This window comes from Rhineura floridana, chromosome 1 (assembly GCF_030035675.1).
Source record: "Rhineura floridana isolate rRhiFlo1 chromosome 1, rRhiFlo1.hap2, whole genome shotgun sequence".
NCBI lineage: Eukaryota > Metazoa > Chordata > Lepidosauria > Squamata > Rhineuridae > Rhineura > Rhineura floridana.
This window is the reverse complement of record NC_084480.1, coordinates 280,756,708-280,774,845: the sequence shown is the minus strand read 5'-3', so window position 1 is coordinate 280,774,845 and position 18,138 is coordinate 280,756,708. Positions and strand designations below refer to the sequence as shown.

The 18,138-nt window shown below is 39.5% G+C and overlaps 1 protein-coding gene across 3 annotated transcripts in view; it reads left to right on the top strand.

Annotated features, from left to right (window-relative positions):
• NBN (nibrin) overlaps nt 1-18,138 on the top strand; it is a 38,399-nt gene that overhangs the window by 1,872 nt on the left and 18,389 nt on the right. For 2 of the 3 annotated variants that reach the window (XM_061602777.1, XM_061602769.1), the window contains exons 3-10: nt 2,504-2,637; nt 6,214-6,362; nt 6,595-6,754; nt 7,435-7,538; nt 13,564-13,681; nt 15,420-15,607; nt 17,222-17,319; nt 17,903-18,050. In XM_061602777.1, coding sequence (XP_061458761.1) covers nt 2,504-2,637; nt 6,214-6,362; nt 6,595-6,754; nt 7,435-7,538; nt 13,564-13,681; nt 15,420-15,607; nt 17,222-17,319; nt 17,903-18,050 — 1,099 coding nt within the window. Of the gene's footprint in view, nt 1-150; nt 264-2,503; nt 2,638-6,213; nt 6,363-6,594; nt 6,755-7,434; nt 7,539-13,563; nt 13,682-15,419; nt 15,608-17,221; nt 17,320-17,902; nt 18,051-18,138 lie in introns of all 3 variants that reach the window. The other variant, XM_061602786.1, reaches the window with a different exon arrangement.

Genomic DNA, 18,138 nt, shown 5'->3' with positions numbered 1-18,138 from the left:
AGGTTTCCTTTTCCTGATATAGTTGAATGCTCCCCCATAGAGAACCTTTTCCTGTATGTAGAAAGCTACATGTCAGAGGCAAAGATCTAGTCTAATCTTCACCCTCAGATGCGCAGTGATGTGGGTTTTTGTTTTTTATTTGTATGGGAGAACATCAAGTCATGTGAGTCTCTACCTGTAATCTGAAGTGGTACAACTCGGGTAAATCCAACAATATCGGTGAACTTTCTCCTAGAACGGCAAAAAGAAGTTTGAGGGAGGAGGTATGTTTGATTCTGAGGGAAAATCTTCATAGGCAGTTGTTGGCGGTCCAGCCTAAAGGAATCCTTAAATCTGCAATCCTGTGTATGCTTGTTGGGAATAATGAGGTGCTGCTGAATTCTCTGGGGCTTAACACCCAAGTAATAGGCTATGTAACAGTACAGCAAGAATGAGAATTGCCACTAGTCTGCAGTAAAGCAATGGAAACATCCCTAATGGGAGAGGTCAGGGATTGGTGTGAGAAGAGGAAAGGTAGCTTGAGAAGTGTCTGACACCACACTCTTCTTGTGTTAAATATTCCAGCATTCTGGACCTCTCCCTGCAAAAAGTGGCTTGGTTTATGAGTGTTTTTGAGGCTGCTTGTTTTTAACTAGTATACTTCTATACAGAGGGTAGCCATCAGAATGTTTTGTGGCACTTTAAAGACTAATGATGTGATAATGAAGTAGTAGACTTCATAAGGACTTTTTCCTTTAAGTCTTAGCTGTGTAGGAAGCTGCATGACCCTATACATTGATTGTCACAGCACAGTGGGGAGGAGAGCCTGGCTGGGAGTTCAGAGTCTGTGAGTTCAAATCCCCGCTTGTGTCTCCTGGGTGTAAAGGGCCAGCTAAAGACCACCCCCACAGGGAGTGGCTCAGGGGTTATGTGCCCTGCCACCTGTGCAGCCGTGGGCAAGCTGCATAGTTGCCCCCCAGTTGGCAGTTGCAGACAAGGAAGGGGCTGGCTCGTGCAGCTGTGGCAAGTTGAGCAGCCCTAGCCAGCTGGGGAAGACTAGCATGAGATAGAGCCAATGGTAAACCCCCTCTGAATACCGCTTACCATGAAAACCCTATTCATAGGGTAGCCATACGTCGGGATCGACTTGAAGGCAGTCCATTTCCATTTTTCTGTTTGCTGCATGTAGAGCTGGCGTGTGTGCACAACTCGGGAGCTGCAGAGTGTTGTGGCTTTCCAACATTATGCATGCAGTGTTGGGCAGTCATCAGATATGGCAGCCTTTGTGTGAGTTTCACACAATTTTCTACACGGAAGTGGGTTTTGTATAAGAAATCTGTAACATGCAAAGCTGACTTAAGATGTGTTCATTAGTTTTTCTTAATTTTCTATAAGAAAACCCCTGCGGAATCAGACCAAATGTATATCTAGGCCTGCATTCTGTCCTCACAGTGGCCAGTCAGATGAATATGGGAAGCAGGACGTGAGCAAAGCTGTATTCTCCCCACTTGTGAATTCCAGCAACTGATATTCAGAAGCATGCTGTTAGGGAAAAACAAGATTAGAAGCAATTTTCAGGCTAATTCAGGTTCTAATTTATTTATGGCATTTTGCCTAAAATACAAAAAACAATGTAGATTTTAAACAATCAAACATACCAAATGACTCTAGTTAAAACTATAGTTCATGGATACCCTTATTTAACAGTACTCTGAAATGCAAATATTTAGGCTTATTTGTTTAGCCCTGGCCCTCTAGCAGTTTTCCCACTACATTCCCTAGCTGTGGAGGCCAGCACTTTTGGAGGCTAGCACTCAATAACTACATTAGATTAACCATATTAAAAAATATTGTCCAGAACTCTTTGTCCTGTTAAATGGTAAACAGAGCAAAGACAGGAGCAGGCAGAGAAAAAACTTGGCTGATGGCAATGCCATGAGTCTGTATAAGGCAGAATGTGGGAGAATGCAGCCAACATTGGATTAAACAACTGCCATCCAGTTGCTCATGTCTCTTTTTTGAGCAAGGTGCTTGAGAAGGTGGTGGTGGGGCAGCTTCAGGCATGCTTGGATGAAACTGATTTTCTAGACCCGTTTCAATCCAGCTTCAGGCCTAGTTTGGGGATCTAAACTGCTTTGGTTGCCCTGTGTTGGGAGAGGGCTGGGGGAGTACGACTCTGTGGCTCTCCTTGATGTCTCAGCGGCTATTGATACCATTGACCGTGGTATCCTTCTGGACTACCTCAAAGAGCTGGGAGTTGGGAGCCATTCCACTTCTATCTTGAGGGCTGGTTCCAGAGAAGAGCATTTGAGTGACTACTGCTTGGCCCCATGGGAATTATCTTGTGGGGTCCTGCAGAGTTTCGATTTGTCACCCATGGTGTTTAACATCTGTATGAAGCCGTTAGGGGATGTCTGGAGCAGACTGCTATCAATGTGCTGATGATGCCCATCTCTGTCTTTTGGTTGTTTCAGGTATTATATTAACAGCAGTTAATTAAAATTCAGTTGTTTTTAAATTTCAGGACAGCCATATCACCTTTTAGTTGGTGTTGAGTATGTTGTCGGGCGTAAGAATTGTGCAATTTTAATTCAAGAGGATCAGTCAATCAGCCGAAGCCATGCAGTTCTTTCAGTTAGTCACCCTCAAATGAACCTTGTAAGTACCAAATGTATAACATTATGAATGAATAGGGGAATAATTTGGGGTCAACCACACCCATGATACAATTTTAACTGTACTTTATGTAGTTATAGAACATACAATGCTACCTTAGTCAAGTTGCAATACCTGGTAAAGTGCAGAAATCAATTTTTTCCACTACTTCCCATTTTTTGACTATTTTTATATGAATCTTTATAGCAATTTACCAGACTAACACAATGGCAGTGTTTGTTCTTATAGCTAAACATCCAGCATAGCTGTGAGATCAGAAGTATCTGTTTTTGTTTGCAATTAGCTATAGATTGTCATTTTGTCTGAACAGGGAGAAACTGGTTAGTTTACTGTGGTTTGTCTAAGCAGGCTAATTCCAAGCTGTGGTTTACAGTTCTGGCATGTTCAGGTAAACTATAACTGAAACGATCCATAGTTTCTGGTTGTGACAAGACAGCAGACCAGTTTGTTAGTTGAAAATGGAAACGAATGCTTCTGATCTCCTCCTTGCAGTGGTACCAGAGGAGGAGAGGGGAGGGGGAAACAGAGTTGTGCACGCAACACTAAATTAAAAGATGGTTTGGAGTTGCATTAAAACTAGTTTAACGAGATTAGGTTTAAAACGTGTTTCACTAAATAATTTGTGCACCAAGCAAGGTTGATTTGATTTAAATCAAATTGATTTAAATCATGATTTATATCACTTCTCCAAAGGATTCAGTGTAATGATTTAAATCACAGTTTAAATCACTAATGAGGAAGATTCTATTTAATCATCATTTTTAGTAAAAGGTACATAATTGTTCAATATGACCTTTATACATATTGAGAGATGTAGGTTTCATTAGATGATAGATACACATTAAGCAATTATTCTGAATTGTTTTCAGATTAAAGTTAATAAAAAATGGGACGATAATTTGGTCGTTTTAGTACAGTAATACTTCAGTTAACCAAGTAGATGCATTCCTGGACATTACTTCTTTAACAGAATCTTTGATACCACAGGTAGGAATAACATGGAAAGAACAGGGATAGGCTTCTACACCTACTCGTAGATGGCGGGGGCAGCTTCAACAGAGGCTTTAAAAGGTGCCTACATGGCACCCCTCCCCCCCCGAATCATACTGGATCCTTCCCTCCTCAGCCTTGGGAAAAGCAAGAGATCTCTAATGCAAAGCCAACACATAGGTGTCATCCTAACAAAGCAAAGGCACAAGCTAGTCAATTTCAACTTAAAGCAAAGGCACAGGCTTGAAAGTTTATCCATAGCAAAGCAAAGATATAGGCTGGTCAGTTTCACCTTTTAAAAAAGCTTTTGTGAAAAGCTTTGTTCTTGAAGAATTTAGTAACTGAGGTATTACTATATTAAAGCAGAATGAACTTGTGAAGTCATTCAGGAGATGAGCCAACTGCAACTCTTCAATTAATCATGATATTTTTGTCATGATGTACCAGAATCGCCACCATCAAACAGGCTTTTTAAATTGTACTAATCAGATTGTTTATTCTTCTGGTTTGTTTTCTTCTTCAACAAACAACAACAATAACAAAATATGCACATGGATTTTGAATGGTTAATGGTTTTAGGTTTTAGATAAATGTAAAAAATGTAAATGTACTGCCTTCAAGTCGATTCCAACTTATGGCGACCCTATGTATAGGGTTTTCATGAGGCTGAGAGGCAGTGACTGGCCCAAGGTCACCCAGTGACCTTCATGGCTATGTGGGGATTCAAACCCTGGTCTCCTAGGTCATAGTCCAACACCTTAACCACTACACCACACTGTAAACTTATTTAAAAAATAAAAATTTAGCCAATTTCAACCAAGTCAGCATGAGAAACTTAAAAGGCTGGGTGGTACAGTTAACTCAATCACCATCTTCTTCCTCCTCTTCCTCCTCCTTTTCCATTGTGTGAAAAAGAAATGCAAGGTTTCCTGTTTTTTCAGTTCCCAACTTATTTCTCAATTTAGAATGATTTAGTCCAGGGAAGAAAAAAATCACTACACCTGCAGAAGAGGCTACTGTTGTTAAGAGCTTCAGTGGTCTCCTCCTTGTTTAGATCTACTCCATCTCCCCAAATTCTCTATTCCAGCGTTACCCAACCTTTTTCGACCCAACGCCCCTTTGCAAAATCTTTTTGTGCCCAATGCCCCCCTCAGATTAAGTATATGCCAATGCTTCCTGTTCTTCCCTTAAAATATGAGTAACACATAAAAGGTATTTTCAATGATTATTACTGATCGTTTTTATCATGCCTTTTTATTGCACTTAGATTACACATTGAATTCTTAGTATGATTTATTAATATACATACATAGTTATAGAAAAGTAAACATCTCAGAAACAATGGGCAGCGAGTGTGTCACATTCCTGAAGAAAACCAGCGAATAACTGACTGTGTCACCCGTTTGCACACGGCACTCATCCATTGGAAGAATTTGCCCTCCACCAATACACCCAGCTTATCAAAGACTTGTGATTGGTTCCAACATCCCTCAAGACAGCATTGAAACATTACCTAGTGCTGGGGCGTGGCTAATATCCCCATTCCTTGATATGACACTGGCCGCTATTCAGAATTTCTTTACTAAAGAGCACACACTATTTATAGTGTTATTTCCATGAATTGAGACTATTAAATACATTCTAACTGGGGACAAAACAGTTTAAAAATTAATGATTTGTGTATTAAATAAAATTAAACTTAAATGCTTCAACTGTCGCATCAGACCACCAAATGTCAATGCCCCCTATGAACTCACCTATCTGTGTTGTTTTATTGATTCCCACTAGCAGATGGAGGAATCAAACCATGATCCCTTGCATAATAATCTAAAGATCATGGTTTGTTTTGCTTCAGCAAACTTATAAGTAAGCCAAGAATAAAACCTTGGATATAGATTGTTTTACTCTCAACAAACCATAATCAACAATCCCTGGTTTAGATACATATCCCTGTTAACTCAGGGATTGTGGTTTGTTAATTAATTAATTTAATTTATTTATATCCCGCCCTTCCTCCCAGCAGGAGCCCAGAGCCCCAACGCTAGCAGGGAGGAGTGAAATGGGTGTGATTGGGATTGTGTTCCAGAAGCCATGGTTTATGGCTTACCATGGCATGTGAACACAACCACTGTATAATCATTTTACTTGTATCTGGTTGTAAAAAAAATCACAAAAGAGAAGGGTAGAAATACAATATAAGATTTTAGAGGAACTGTATGTTCCCATTAAAGCATCTAAACCTCTGGACCAGTTGCAAGAAAAACTATTAATTGTAAATGTTGTAAAATTAAAATGTTTCATCTTGATGAATACTGCCGAATAGCAGTCTGTTGCATCCTCTTGAAATGGTAAAGCAGTTGAGATGATGTGTGTGGATATAGGGAGAATTCTGAAAACCAAATATGGGCTTTTGAATGATGGGATAGATGTCGACCAATTAAAGCTGCATCACATTCAGTATGTCACTGGGAAGGTAATTTTCTTATTACCGTTGCAGTAAAAAGAAGGTGGCATAGCCAGCTTAAAATAAAGTAGATAACATAATTATATTTTAATTATCTTTTTCAGAGTCAGTCTTCTGCATTTCCTGTGTTAACATTAAAAGACACCTCTAAATATGGTACCTTTGTTAATGAGGAAAAACTACCAAATGGTATTACTAGAACATTGAAATCTGGTGACAGAGTCACGTTTGGAGTCTTTGAAAGCAAGTATAGGTAAGATCAGTTTGTGCTCATCTTAAAATATTTAGGGTTATAGTTATACCTCCACGCCTTACTGTAACTAAACCTAAGTTCATGCAACTGAAACAACTGTTTTCCTTATGTCCAGTTTAGATTTGTAAGCTCCTCGAGAAAGGGACCTGTTCTCTGTGAAGTACTATGTACACAGATGATGCTGTATAAATAAATAAATAATGTTTGTGTTGTTTTGGACTGTACTTTGCAGAGTAGAATATGAGCCTTTGGTTGTGTGCTCTTCATGCTTAGATGTTTCACGGAAAAGTGTTTTAAACAAAAATATTCTTCAGCTGGGAGGCCACGTAGTGAATGAGTGGAAAGAAGAATGTAGTCATCTTGCCATGGTCTTGGTCAAAGTTACTGTTAAGGTAAGTGGTGTGTTTGCAAGTGCTTCTGATAAGCAAGCATAATATAGAACTTTCTGAACTGTGTATTATAATAAAATGATATGTGGTCAGCTTGAGTATTTAATGAACAATTTGATAGAAAGATGTTTGAGATAAGGTTAGGATGTGGGAAGATGTAGATTTGTCATAAATCTTTGGATTTTAAGGAGAGAAATCTTTGAATTTTAAGAACTCCATTAATGATTTTAATAAGGGCAGTTTCAAGTGCAGGAGTGAGAGAAAAGTCAGATTGTATCAAGTCAGCAAAGAAGCTTCTCTATAGTGTAGGAGTAAAGGAGATGAGTGATTCAGAGTTGGCAAGACATTGAGAGGGATTTGTGAGGATCAGATTAGTAATGATGTGTTTGAAAATTTTGGGATAGTATCCATCCTGGCAGAGTTTGCTGCTGTTGGGAGAGTTAAGATGTGCTGCTGATGGGAGGCTGTGAAAACAGTGTTCACAGACAGTGGTGGTAAAAGGGTTGCACTGTTCTTATGCCGCAGTGTCTGCAGCTGGGTAGCCTCTGTTTAGGAGGCTGCCACCAACCAGTTGGGGGGGGGGAGATGTGAGGTGAAGGATGTGAGTGAAGTAAGATGAGAGCGCGCGCACAATGTTTATGTGCTGTGTAAATTATGGTAGTGATTTTCTGCTTTATTTTTAGACAATATGTGCCTTGATTTGTGGTCGACCAATTGTGAAGCCAGAATATTTTGCTGAGTTAATCAAAGCAATTCAGGCAAAGGAACAGTTACCAGCACCTGAAAGGTAATGAGTTATAATATACACCCTAGATTTTCGAAGGATTTAATAATTATAATTTGGGCTGTTATGTTCTGCTATGTAGCAATTGTTGAAACTACATAAGGCTTTAAAAACTGAAGTATGCCCTGCTTAGATACAACCATATTCAACTCATGTATACTCACGGCTTGAATATGATGCATAAAACATGTGCTATAGAGATCTGTGCTGCACTGAAATTTTATATGTCAGATTAAATCAAGTTTTAATGTATGTTTATATACATTTGAAAAATATAGGGAGCATTTATGTTTTTGAATTGTAGTAGAAATACATTCTGCATTATTGTACCATGCTGTTGCTGTTTTTTTCTTCGGAAAGTCCATAAGGAGTTACCTTTATACTGGTATTTCTGGCCCTGTGCTATCTATTCAGAATAGAGAACCGCAAAACATAAAATGCAGTTTGAAACAATGATACAGTTGTAATAATGTATGTTTAAGGACTGAAAGCCTAAAAAGAAAAATTTAACTATATACCTCAATGAATCAAGCGTTTGGATTTGATAAATCTTTTTTTGGATTTGATAAATCTGTGACAGCAGGAAGTTCCACAAACGCAAGGCTATTAAAAAAGGCAGTGTTTTCTCTAATGGAAATGGCACCTGCAACAGATTGTTGTTACTGGATGTCAGGATTCCTGTTCTGTATCCAGGGAGGCCTGAGAGACCCAGAATAGATCCTTATTCCAGGTTCTGCCTGGGAGGTTCTCATCACAGGATCCCTTTTGTGACCAGCAATCCTTATCACTTCTCTCTGCTTTTCTTGGCTTACCACTGAAGTTTATAGCCTCAGACTTCCTCTGCTATCTTTCTCTTTCTCTGCTGTTCCTCTTATAGCTTTCTCCCTCTGTCTATGGTTTTGTCTCTATAACTACAAAAATTTTCTTCTTGCTTTACCCACTCTCAATTAATATCCTGTTCTTGTGGCTTTGGTAGGGCAGAAATTTCCCCCCTCCTTGCTCCGTATTTCCTCTTTGTTACTGTGTGCTTATCAACAGCAACCCTTTCTCCTCATCATCCTCTTGTGTTCTTTTTGCTGCTACTGCTGCTATCAGACTCCCATGCCCACCTCCCCTCTTTTATCAGACTGTAAGCAGCAGTGAGGATGCATGGGTGTTGCTCATGCTGACTTTGCAGCGTGCCACTCCCAGTCCCTTACACAGGACTTCAGGGAGCAGGATGGTATCTGTGGGAAAAGGCTGTCCCCCAGGTATTATGAATGTAAATCATACTGGCTTTAAAGATATAAAGAACCAGCAGCTTGTTAAATTGGGGCCAGAAACAACGTGGTACCCAGTGGAGCTCTTGAAGAACTAGAGCTATGTGCTGTTGGCAGCTAATGTCTGAAGTCAGCCTGACTGCCACATTCTGGCCCTTCTGAAGTTTCCAAACTGTCTTTGCAATCAGCTCGATGTAAGCACATTGCAGTAGTCCAGTTGAAAGTTTACATTGGCATGCACAACAGTGGTGAAGTTGCTATTTTCCCAGAAGAGAGATAGCTGGCTTATCCGCCAAAAGTGATAAAAGATCTAGAAGATGACCCTAATTCATGAGAACTGTCCAGTAGCAAATGTGGTAGTGTGACACTATGCAGAAGAACTTCCAGAAGTGTATTTACTTGCTCCTTTGGGAGTAGCATTGTAACAGAGAGCTGCAAGCACTTTTTCTCTCTGTGCAGGGACCAGGAGCAGCTCTGGTTTCCTGGATGTTTGCTGCCACCAATTTTCCTTCTGCCTCTAACCTTGGGACGAGGACCATTCCCAAGGCTCCAGGTGTTCAATTTTCATTCTGAGGATGAGGGAGCAGCAAGCCTGCAACTGCCACTCCCTGAGGGACCTCAGTTTTCCTCTATCAAATTCCGTTGACACCCACACATATGGTATTAAGCCAATTGGACTCAAAATGCGAGAGGGAAATATCCCTTTGAGTCTGGCACAAATGCACACAAGAATCTTAACAGCCAATTTTAAGAGGTTTATTAAAGAAAGTTTAAGCAGACAAGAAAGCAAAGCTACATGAAAGAAAATAAATATTTCAGTTCTCTCTAGCTACTTACTATCTACATAGCTACTTACAAGCAGGATTCTGGTCTCTGCATGAGTAACACAGCATCATGGATGTTCAGATGGTGAGGGCCAACAAGGGAAAGCTTATAAGGATGACCCAGGTGGCTCTGAAGTAGCCTCTCACCAGATGGCTGTATGCATCATGGAAAAGAGCTTGACACTTTTGGGAAGTTTGGAAACTGAGTTATCGCAGTGTTAACTAGTGCTGGAGATATTTCCTCCTAGATGTAAATCTTTCCTTGTGTATTGAAGGGCAGATGTGACCTCTCCGCTTTGACATGATGGAGGACTAGAGAACTAATTTTAAAGAAGCTGGCGCGGGGCAGGGCTGTGTTACAAGCATTTCATGCTGCTGGTGGGGATTCTACTCGATGAAAGCTTATGTCATTCATCCTTGGACTGTGCCACAGGATTCTTTGTTGCTGCTTTAACCATTCAGAAGAGGCATTTCCACAACTTTTTCAATTCTAGAGTTAACCACCACAAGTAATTCCATGTTGTCTGGATTTTGACTTATTCACTCTTATCTAACCTGTTACTGACCTTAGGCAGTCATTTATCCATTGTGCCTGATTCGCCTGGAAGGGAGAAATAGATAGATACCAACTTATTGGTGGCAATCCTCTCTAAAACCCTAGGCCAACTCTGCCAGTAGTTTCATATAGATAGGATAAATCCATGTGGAACTCCATAAGAAAACCCCCATAAAGAAGACAACAGTCTCCCAGCACCACTTTCTGCAATCTTCTAATGAGATAGAAATGCAACCACTGCAAAACAGGGCAACCTTTTAACCCATTCAACTGGTTTGGAAGGATACCGTGATTGATGGTACTGAAAGCCTCTGAAGGGTCCAAGACAATGAACATGTTCATATTCCTTCCCCACCCCTGCCCCCGAATTGAAATAGGCCTGATCAAGGGTAACTAGTGTGCTGGATGATGATGTAGGTACCTTTTCCTATTGATGGGGTAGCTAATGGTAGGACTTGCTTACACTCACCTTTTGTGGTTCTGTGCTCTTTTTGATGTGGCAGCCATTTTGTGATTGGGGCCCACAGCACTTTCTCAAATTTCCAAGCTACCAGCAAGTCTCTCTCATGGACTGAACAAGGCCCAGCTGTCCTTCCCTTAGAGATTCTCTGGGTCTCAATGAGGGCATAAAATGCTGACTGAATAAACCTGGCACTTTATTTCTGATTATATGTGCAAATCTTTTTGAAAGTGATTGTATTGTGCAAATCTCTAGTATGCTACTTCAAGAGCCTTTTTGCCAAATACAAGGAGTGCCTTTTTTTGTAGAACTTAATGGTACAGAGTACCAACAGCTTTTTTTCTCTTTTGACTGTCTGTGGTAACTGTTTTGTGCTGGCACTCACAACACTTTTATAAAGGTGTGAGTACGGGAGTCTCACACTGAATACAAGTATTTTAAATAAATGAAATAAATACCACCTGGAGTATCTGGAGCTGCTTGGTCAAAGTCTGTTTATTTGACTAGAAAAGAAAGATTCTGTACTGATTTCTAATTTCCGAATTCATAGGGATCCAGGAAAGGCTTCCTGAACAACATTCTTAACTGTTGCCTCTTTTAGATTAGGTGGAACAAAGCCTTCCCACAGTGAAGAAAATGAAGACTAATCAAGTTTCATCAGGCAGAGTATTGTGCTGCTGAGTTCTGGCTCTGAGCTCTTGGGGAAACGATGAGATATTTTCAGTTGTTATGAGATCTGTACTTCCTTAATTTTCATAGGTTGCTATAGAGATCTCTATGGTAATTATTTTCGAACTGGTGGAAATACTCTTGGGAAGATGAACATTAACAAAAATGTTTTGTAATTGATGATTGCTTCAGTAATATATCTCAGTTCCCACTTTGAGATGAGGTTCATGTTAGATTTATTCATCAGCAGAAATCATTCAACTCTGTTAAAATTTCTAAAACATAGCACAGTTTTGTGACATTTTGATCTTTAATTAAAACTAAAATGTATACTGCCTCTAGAGAGGACCTGCCAACTGTTAGATGAACTGTACTGAACAGCTTTTAAATTTCAATGTAGTTTTTATATCACAACGGTTGTTTAAACCTGTTAACTGATTTCTGCAGACAGGTTATGCACAGTGGGCATGTCATATGAAAGCGTGCCTTTAGACTTTTCAGATTTTTGTTAGTAGAATAGATCAGGGGTTGCCATCCTCACACCTGAAGGTGCCATAGCAGTGCTCCCAGCAGGTAGCCCAGAATCTGAATTTCATTTTTTTTTAAAGTAAGTCTCTAGCCCTCCTAGAAAGAAAGTGGTGAAGCAAAATGTGAAGGTACCCTTCTAAGCAATTTCAGTGAAATGAGCCATCCTGGCTGATCCTGCTTATTTTATTTATTTATTATTTGATTTATATCCCACCCTTCCTCCCAGCAGGAGCCCAGGGCAGCAAACAAAAGCACTAAAAACACTTTAAAACATCATAAAAACAGACCTTAAAATATATTAAAACAAAACAACTTTAAAAACATTTTAAAAAATCTTTAAAGACATCTTTAAAAAGGGTTAAAAAACATTTTGTTTAGAAAAAAATGGGTGGTTTTTTTTAAAAAAAACATATTAAAAAGCAATTCCAACACAGATGCAGACTGGGATAGGACTCAACTTAAAAGGCTTGTTGAAAGAGGAAAGTCTTCAGTAGGTGCCAAAAAGATAACAGCGATGCCTAATATTTAAGGGGAGGGAATTCCACAGGGTAGGTGCCACCACACTGACTCCTTGCCAGTGTTATTAGCCAATGAGTGAAGTCAGAGCTGTGATGGATAAGTGAGTTGTTTGGATACCAGTCAATAGGAATCCCTGGAGTCCTAAAGAGCTGCTGTTTTGCCCTCCCTTTTAGTGCACTTCTCCTGCTTCTGTCTTTTTTCTGGTCCTTGGAATCACCATGGTTTGCCCTTTTTCCTTAGCAACTAGAATGCATCTTTTTTATGTTGGGTTCACCTGAGATAAGGAAGTGTCTAGAAGTTATTTTCTGCAAATACTGCTATAGAATAAGTGAGGGTGAATGTTAAAGAATCCCCCTGCCCACAAAAGGTTAATGTGAAAAGTTTGCAAAGAGATTTAGGTGTGTTTCCTGCTTTGTAGGAACTAAGGACCAGGGACTTATTAAGAATTCACAGTATAGTTAACTTACAGTACAATGGTATACCTGTTTATTCAGAAGTAAGTCACTTTATGTTTAATGGGGCTTACTTCCAGGTAAGTGGGTGCTGGATGGCAGCCTGGGCTTTGGTTTAGGGTTGGCATTGATGAAAAGCTTCACCATGACTACTCTCTAATTTTGTATTATGCCAATCCACCCATGGCAGCCAGTTTGTGTTATGTCACTCCCCCATGGCAGTCTCAAAATTTAAATGTGTCCTCTGGTCTAAAAAGATTGGTGACCCTTGGAATAGATTATATTAGGAAGCATTGTTGTGGTCTTTGTATTTGTCAAAAGCTGAGTTTAGTATTGCACTGAGCAAAAGGGAGGTCTGGATGGGGGAAAAATTATTACTTGTAGGCCTTATGGTCAGTAATGCCTGACCATGCTACATTGGTTGTAGGGGAGGATTAGTGGGGCCTTATTACTGAGTCCACGTGCAGCGCGATCATGCTCCAAGATTACTATGTATAACACTATATATATGTAACATATTTAACTAGTTATTGGGTACAAAATAAAAGATACTCAGACTAGATAAGCAGTGAAGTCTGGGGGGAAAAATCCCTTCTCTTTGCCTTCCAGTTTTAAATATAACTTCTAATCTTGCCTACTTAAGCAATCATTAAATGTCTTGTCTTCCAAGATTGTTATTTTAAGCAACATAGAAATAGATGCTAGTTGATACTACTATAAAATGTAAGTTGTATTTTTACAATTGTTTCCTCCATTTGCAGTTTTTATCCTCCGATTGATGAGCCAAGTATTAAATGTGAAAAATTAGATCTGGCCACTGGTCCTGTAAGAAAAACTATCTTCAAAGGGAAAACTTTTGTGTTTCTAACTGCTAAGCAGGTAACTGGCATTGTTCAAAAAGAAATTTGACAAAAGTAATTTAAGATACTTTCACATGAGGTTATGTTTATTTATGAGCTCTCCGTAAGGTGTTGTACACATGTAGTAATGAGAAGTGGGGCATCACTGCTTGCCCTGCCCATGCGATATCGATGGATGTCCAGGACACATACAGGAAGTGGAAGGAAGGCCTGGCCACAAAGGAGTACAGGCAGATAGCACAGAATTAGAGGGATGGTGTCAGGAAAGCCAAAGCTGAGAACGAGCTGAGGTTAGCGGGGGTTGCTAAAAGCAACAGAAAAGCTTTATTCAGGTACATACGTAATAAAAGACCCAGTGTGTGGAAATTGAGGAGCTGGGGCCAGTGTGGATGATACGAGGGGCAGTGTTGTGGCCATGTTTCCTGTTATGAAAATAGAGCCCCTCCAGTTGTATAACATACAGCCTTCTTTATAAGGTATACACATGCCCATGTTAGGGGCTCTACATCAGTAGCCTTTATTGATATATATTAAAATGGATGAGAAAACATGTATCAATCTGCACCCCTTCTGAAGATGGATAATTTAATTTCTTGGCAGAGTACTGCATACATATACGGCATCCACAATCCAAGTTAAGGGTTTTTGTACTCATCAGAACTCTACATTTGACTTTTCAGTCAATTTTCTGCTTGTTCTTATTTTATTTAGAGTCCTCTATTGAGCTACACTCATATAAACAAAGGCAAACGGACATAGAGCTTTGAAGTGAACAGACAACTGACTGAAATACCACTGGCCCAACAGGCTTGTTTTCTGAACTGAAGTAGGTCTTGGGCTTGCCCACTTCCTCCCATGTCTCCCCATAATTTATAGGCCCCCTTCCCTCCCAAAGGAGCCCAGGGCGACAAACACACAAGCGATAAAACGATTAAAAAATCTAAACACATCTGAAAACAATTACCATACAGATGCAGACTAGGAAAGATTTCTACTTAAAAGGCTTGTTGGAAAAAGGAAGGTGTTCAGTAGGTGCTGGAAAGTGTCCAGCAGGAGGGAATTCCAAAGAGTAGGTGCTATGACTAAAGGCACGGTTCCTATATTGGACGGAACGGGCCTCTGGATAAGATGGTATCTGAATGAAGTCATCGCCTGCAAAGCACTGTGATCGACTGACTATAAAAGGAGTGAGATGATCTTTTAGGAATTTTGGCCTTGTACACTAGAACCAGCACATTGAAGTTAGGCCAGTAGGTTGCATTGTGCACACACACTCACATTGCGGCATATACAATGTAGTGTCCACACTGGGTGCTCTGGCATTAATTAGACTATAGAAGCTCCCTGACTTTCTTACCTGTCTCGATAAAGAAATCCAAATTGCAGGGTTTATATCAGATATGTGGAACCTGTGGCCCTCCAGATGTTGCTGAACTATAGTTCCCATCATACCCAGCTAGTATAGCCAGTTGTTAGGGATGCTGGGTTTTGTACTCTAGCAATGTTAGGAGTTTCCATATTGCTGGTAATATTTCTTTGTAGACAAGGCAATACAATAAAATGGTGGTAAAGAAGAAACCTTTGAAATAATAAATGAACTCTCTTTTAACATTCTCTTTATATTATTTCAGAATTGGACCATTATTGATGCTTGAAGAGTTCTCATATTGCTTGTTTTACTTCTGAAATGTCATAGAAAGATTCCATATTAATGTGAGCTCTGTTTTTTAAAAAATGGGTTTTGTATTTAATTTTAGTTTGCAAAACTGAGTCTAGCAATTAAACTTGGAGGAGGAGAAGCAAAGCTGATGACTGAGGAAGCGGAAGTTACTTTTTTTCCAGCATCTGATGTTTGTGTCATTGAAGTAGGACTGACAAACTCTCAAGCATCAATTTCTGACTTAGAGAAGAAATGGATGGATACAATCACAGCTGTCTTGCAAAGGTGAGGTGGTATGGTCTATGACTAAAGTAGGATTGCTGAGATCTTAGTAATCAAGTACTGAGACTGTTGTTTTTGTTGTTGAAGAAGGAGCTGTAAAATCATAAATGCAAATATTTACCAATGGGGCTGCAAAATATGCGGCATATATAATATTAAAGAAGTACACAGATTTCTGTCATGTGCAAGAACTGATTGTAGCTGAATTAGAATAAAGTTTATTTATTGCATCAAATCATGTGCATTGGTAAAGCTGTAGAATAGTATTTTTCTGTAAATAGGGTATCCTGTGGTCCTCCAGATATTGCTGAACTACAGCTCCCATCATCCCTAACCATTAGTGGCTGGGGTTGATGGGTCATGGAGTTCATCCACCATGAGATCTTTTCACAAAAGTCAGTATATCAATATTTTCCATAAGTAAGCCATCTGGAGGGTTATGGACACCTCTCATCAAATTAAGTGGAACATGTTTTACGTGAGGAGTTTGATTTTGAATGAATGTAGGCAGAAAGCAGGTACAAGTTAGTAGAATTAAATGTTCCACTGGCAGTTTCCCTTGGACCATTTTATTTATTTAATATATTTTTACCCGGCCCTTTGTTGTAATCTACCCCAGGGTCTGTTAAGGTAACATATGTATTTTACAAAACAAAACAATGATATCCATCACAACTGTTCACAGAACCAAAAATAGTGTGGAATAATAATATAATAATGTTAGAATAAAGCAAACATTATATTACTATTATAAAACCACAATAATTAAAACATTCTATTAAACTGCAGAGCAGCTCCCTCCTTCCCCATAAGGCTGGATTTATATACCTACAAATGCCTGCAGAAATACATTTTAAGATAGAGGCAATACGAAATAAGAGTCTGCACCTTCCATCCCTCAAAGGGGAGTGCATTCAATAAACATGGTGCCACTACAGTGAACACTAGTCTGTGCTGGCTGTCATGTTGTGTTTTGTATTATTTTATACTGTACTGAATTGTTGTATTGTATTGTTGTACGTCGCCCAGAGTGTCCGTTTACTTGGACAGATGGGCGACTAATAAATAAAATTTTATTTATTATTTATTTATAAAGGCTAGGTGGGATTGTGCATGTAGTGTGAAATTTTCACTTCAAGCTGCAGCCCTGATTCCAAGATTTAGTGCTTTAAGAAAGGATTTGAACAAGCAAGAAGAGGTGATCTGAAAAGATCTTGGGCGGTATCCAGCTAAATAGTTCTGCTAGCGCAGGTACTTTTGGCTGCACAGGGGAAATTCCTCTTCCTGTCCTCTCCCGGCACACCCCCTAAATATGTTCTGGTTTTCCCTCTGACTTTTCAGAGCAGATTTAGGGGGTGCACGGGGAGAGGAATGAGAGGGAAAGTTACATTACACAGCCAAGAGTGCTTGAGCTGGCAGAACTGTTGAGTTGGATACCACCTCGCATGTGCTTCTTGAATGCTGTGTGTAGCCCTTTGGATTCTGGCCAAAAAAAATTGTATCCTGCATGTAAGTCTGGCTCTTTTCTGGAATATATTTTTTAGCATTTTTTTCTGAGTATATTATTCAGTGACTGACTTTCAGGGTTTATTTCTGACAGTGTTTTATTTCTAATAGGAAGAAATGCAGGACAATTTCTGAGGCAGAAATTGGTCTAGCAGTTATCTTTGCATCCACAGAAAGATATTGTAATCCTCAAACTCCACTTGATACAGGTAATATTCTAACCCTTTTATTTGTTCAGTCTTTGTTTGTTTGTTTTTAATGAACTGAATTCAGCAGACATCTCTAAAGAGGGAACATGTTAAGAGCGCTTTCTTTTAGGGTAATACAGGCTGATACTACTTATGAGCCTTTTTAGCTTGTAGAGTTTACAGATTTTAAATTCTTCACTTTCCACTAGAAAAATGAAAACCATCTGGGTTTTAGTATCCAATTTTGATAGATATGCTGAATCTCAGTTTCATTGCCTTCCAACATTTTCTGCAGTACCTTTCTGTGTTTGTATGTCTTCAATTTGAACATATAATTTATTGGATTTCCGGCATCGGATTTGAATGACTTGATGTAACTGGAGCCAGAATGGGTTTATCATGATGTTAATGACCATATGCTTGTAAAATCTAGTAACAATTAAGGTTGAGGGATTAGCTAGAGCAGATTGAAAGGGGGCACAATTGGCTGCATGGTGGAGGGAGAGGGAAAAGAAGTCTTATTGTGTCCGCTGACCCAGCATTACCTATCTCCCATGGTTTTGAAATGCTGACATTCATTCATTCTTGGTGCTTTTAACTGCAGGTGTAAAACCTGCTATTTCAGCACGAGTTGTTCCAGGACCAAGCCTTTCTCATAACGTAGTTGTAGATGAAACTGTAATGGCCACCATTGCAGATGACATCGCTGCATACGTAGCTGACACAGAGATGGACCAACCGATGGACACATGGTAATGTACTGGAGACATCTCTTTTCATTTGATATTTGTAAATGTGGTTTCATGATCAAGCCACGCTTAGTCTGACTATGATGCCTTT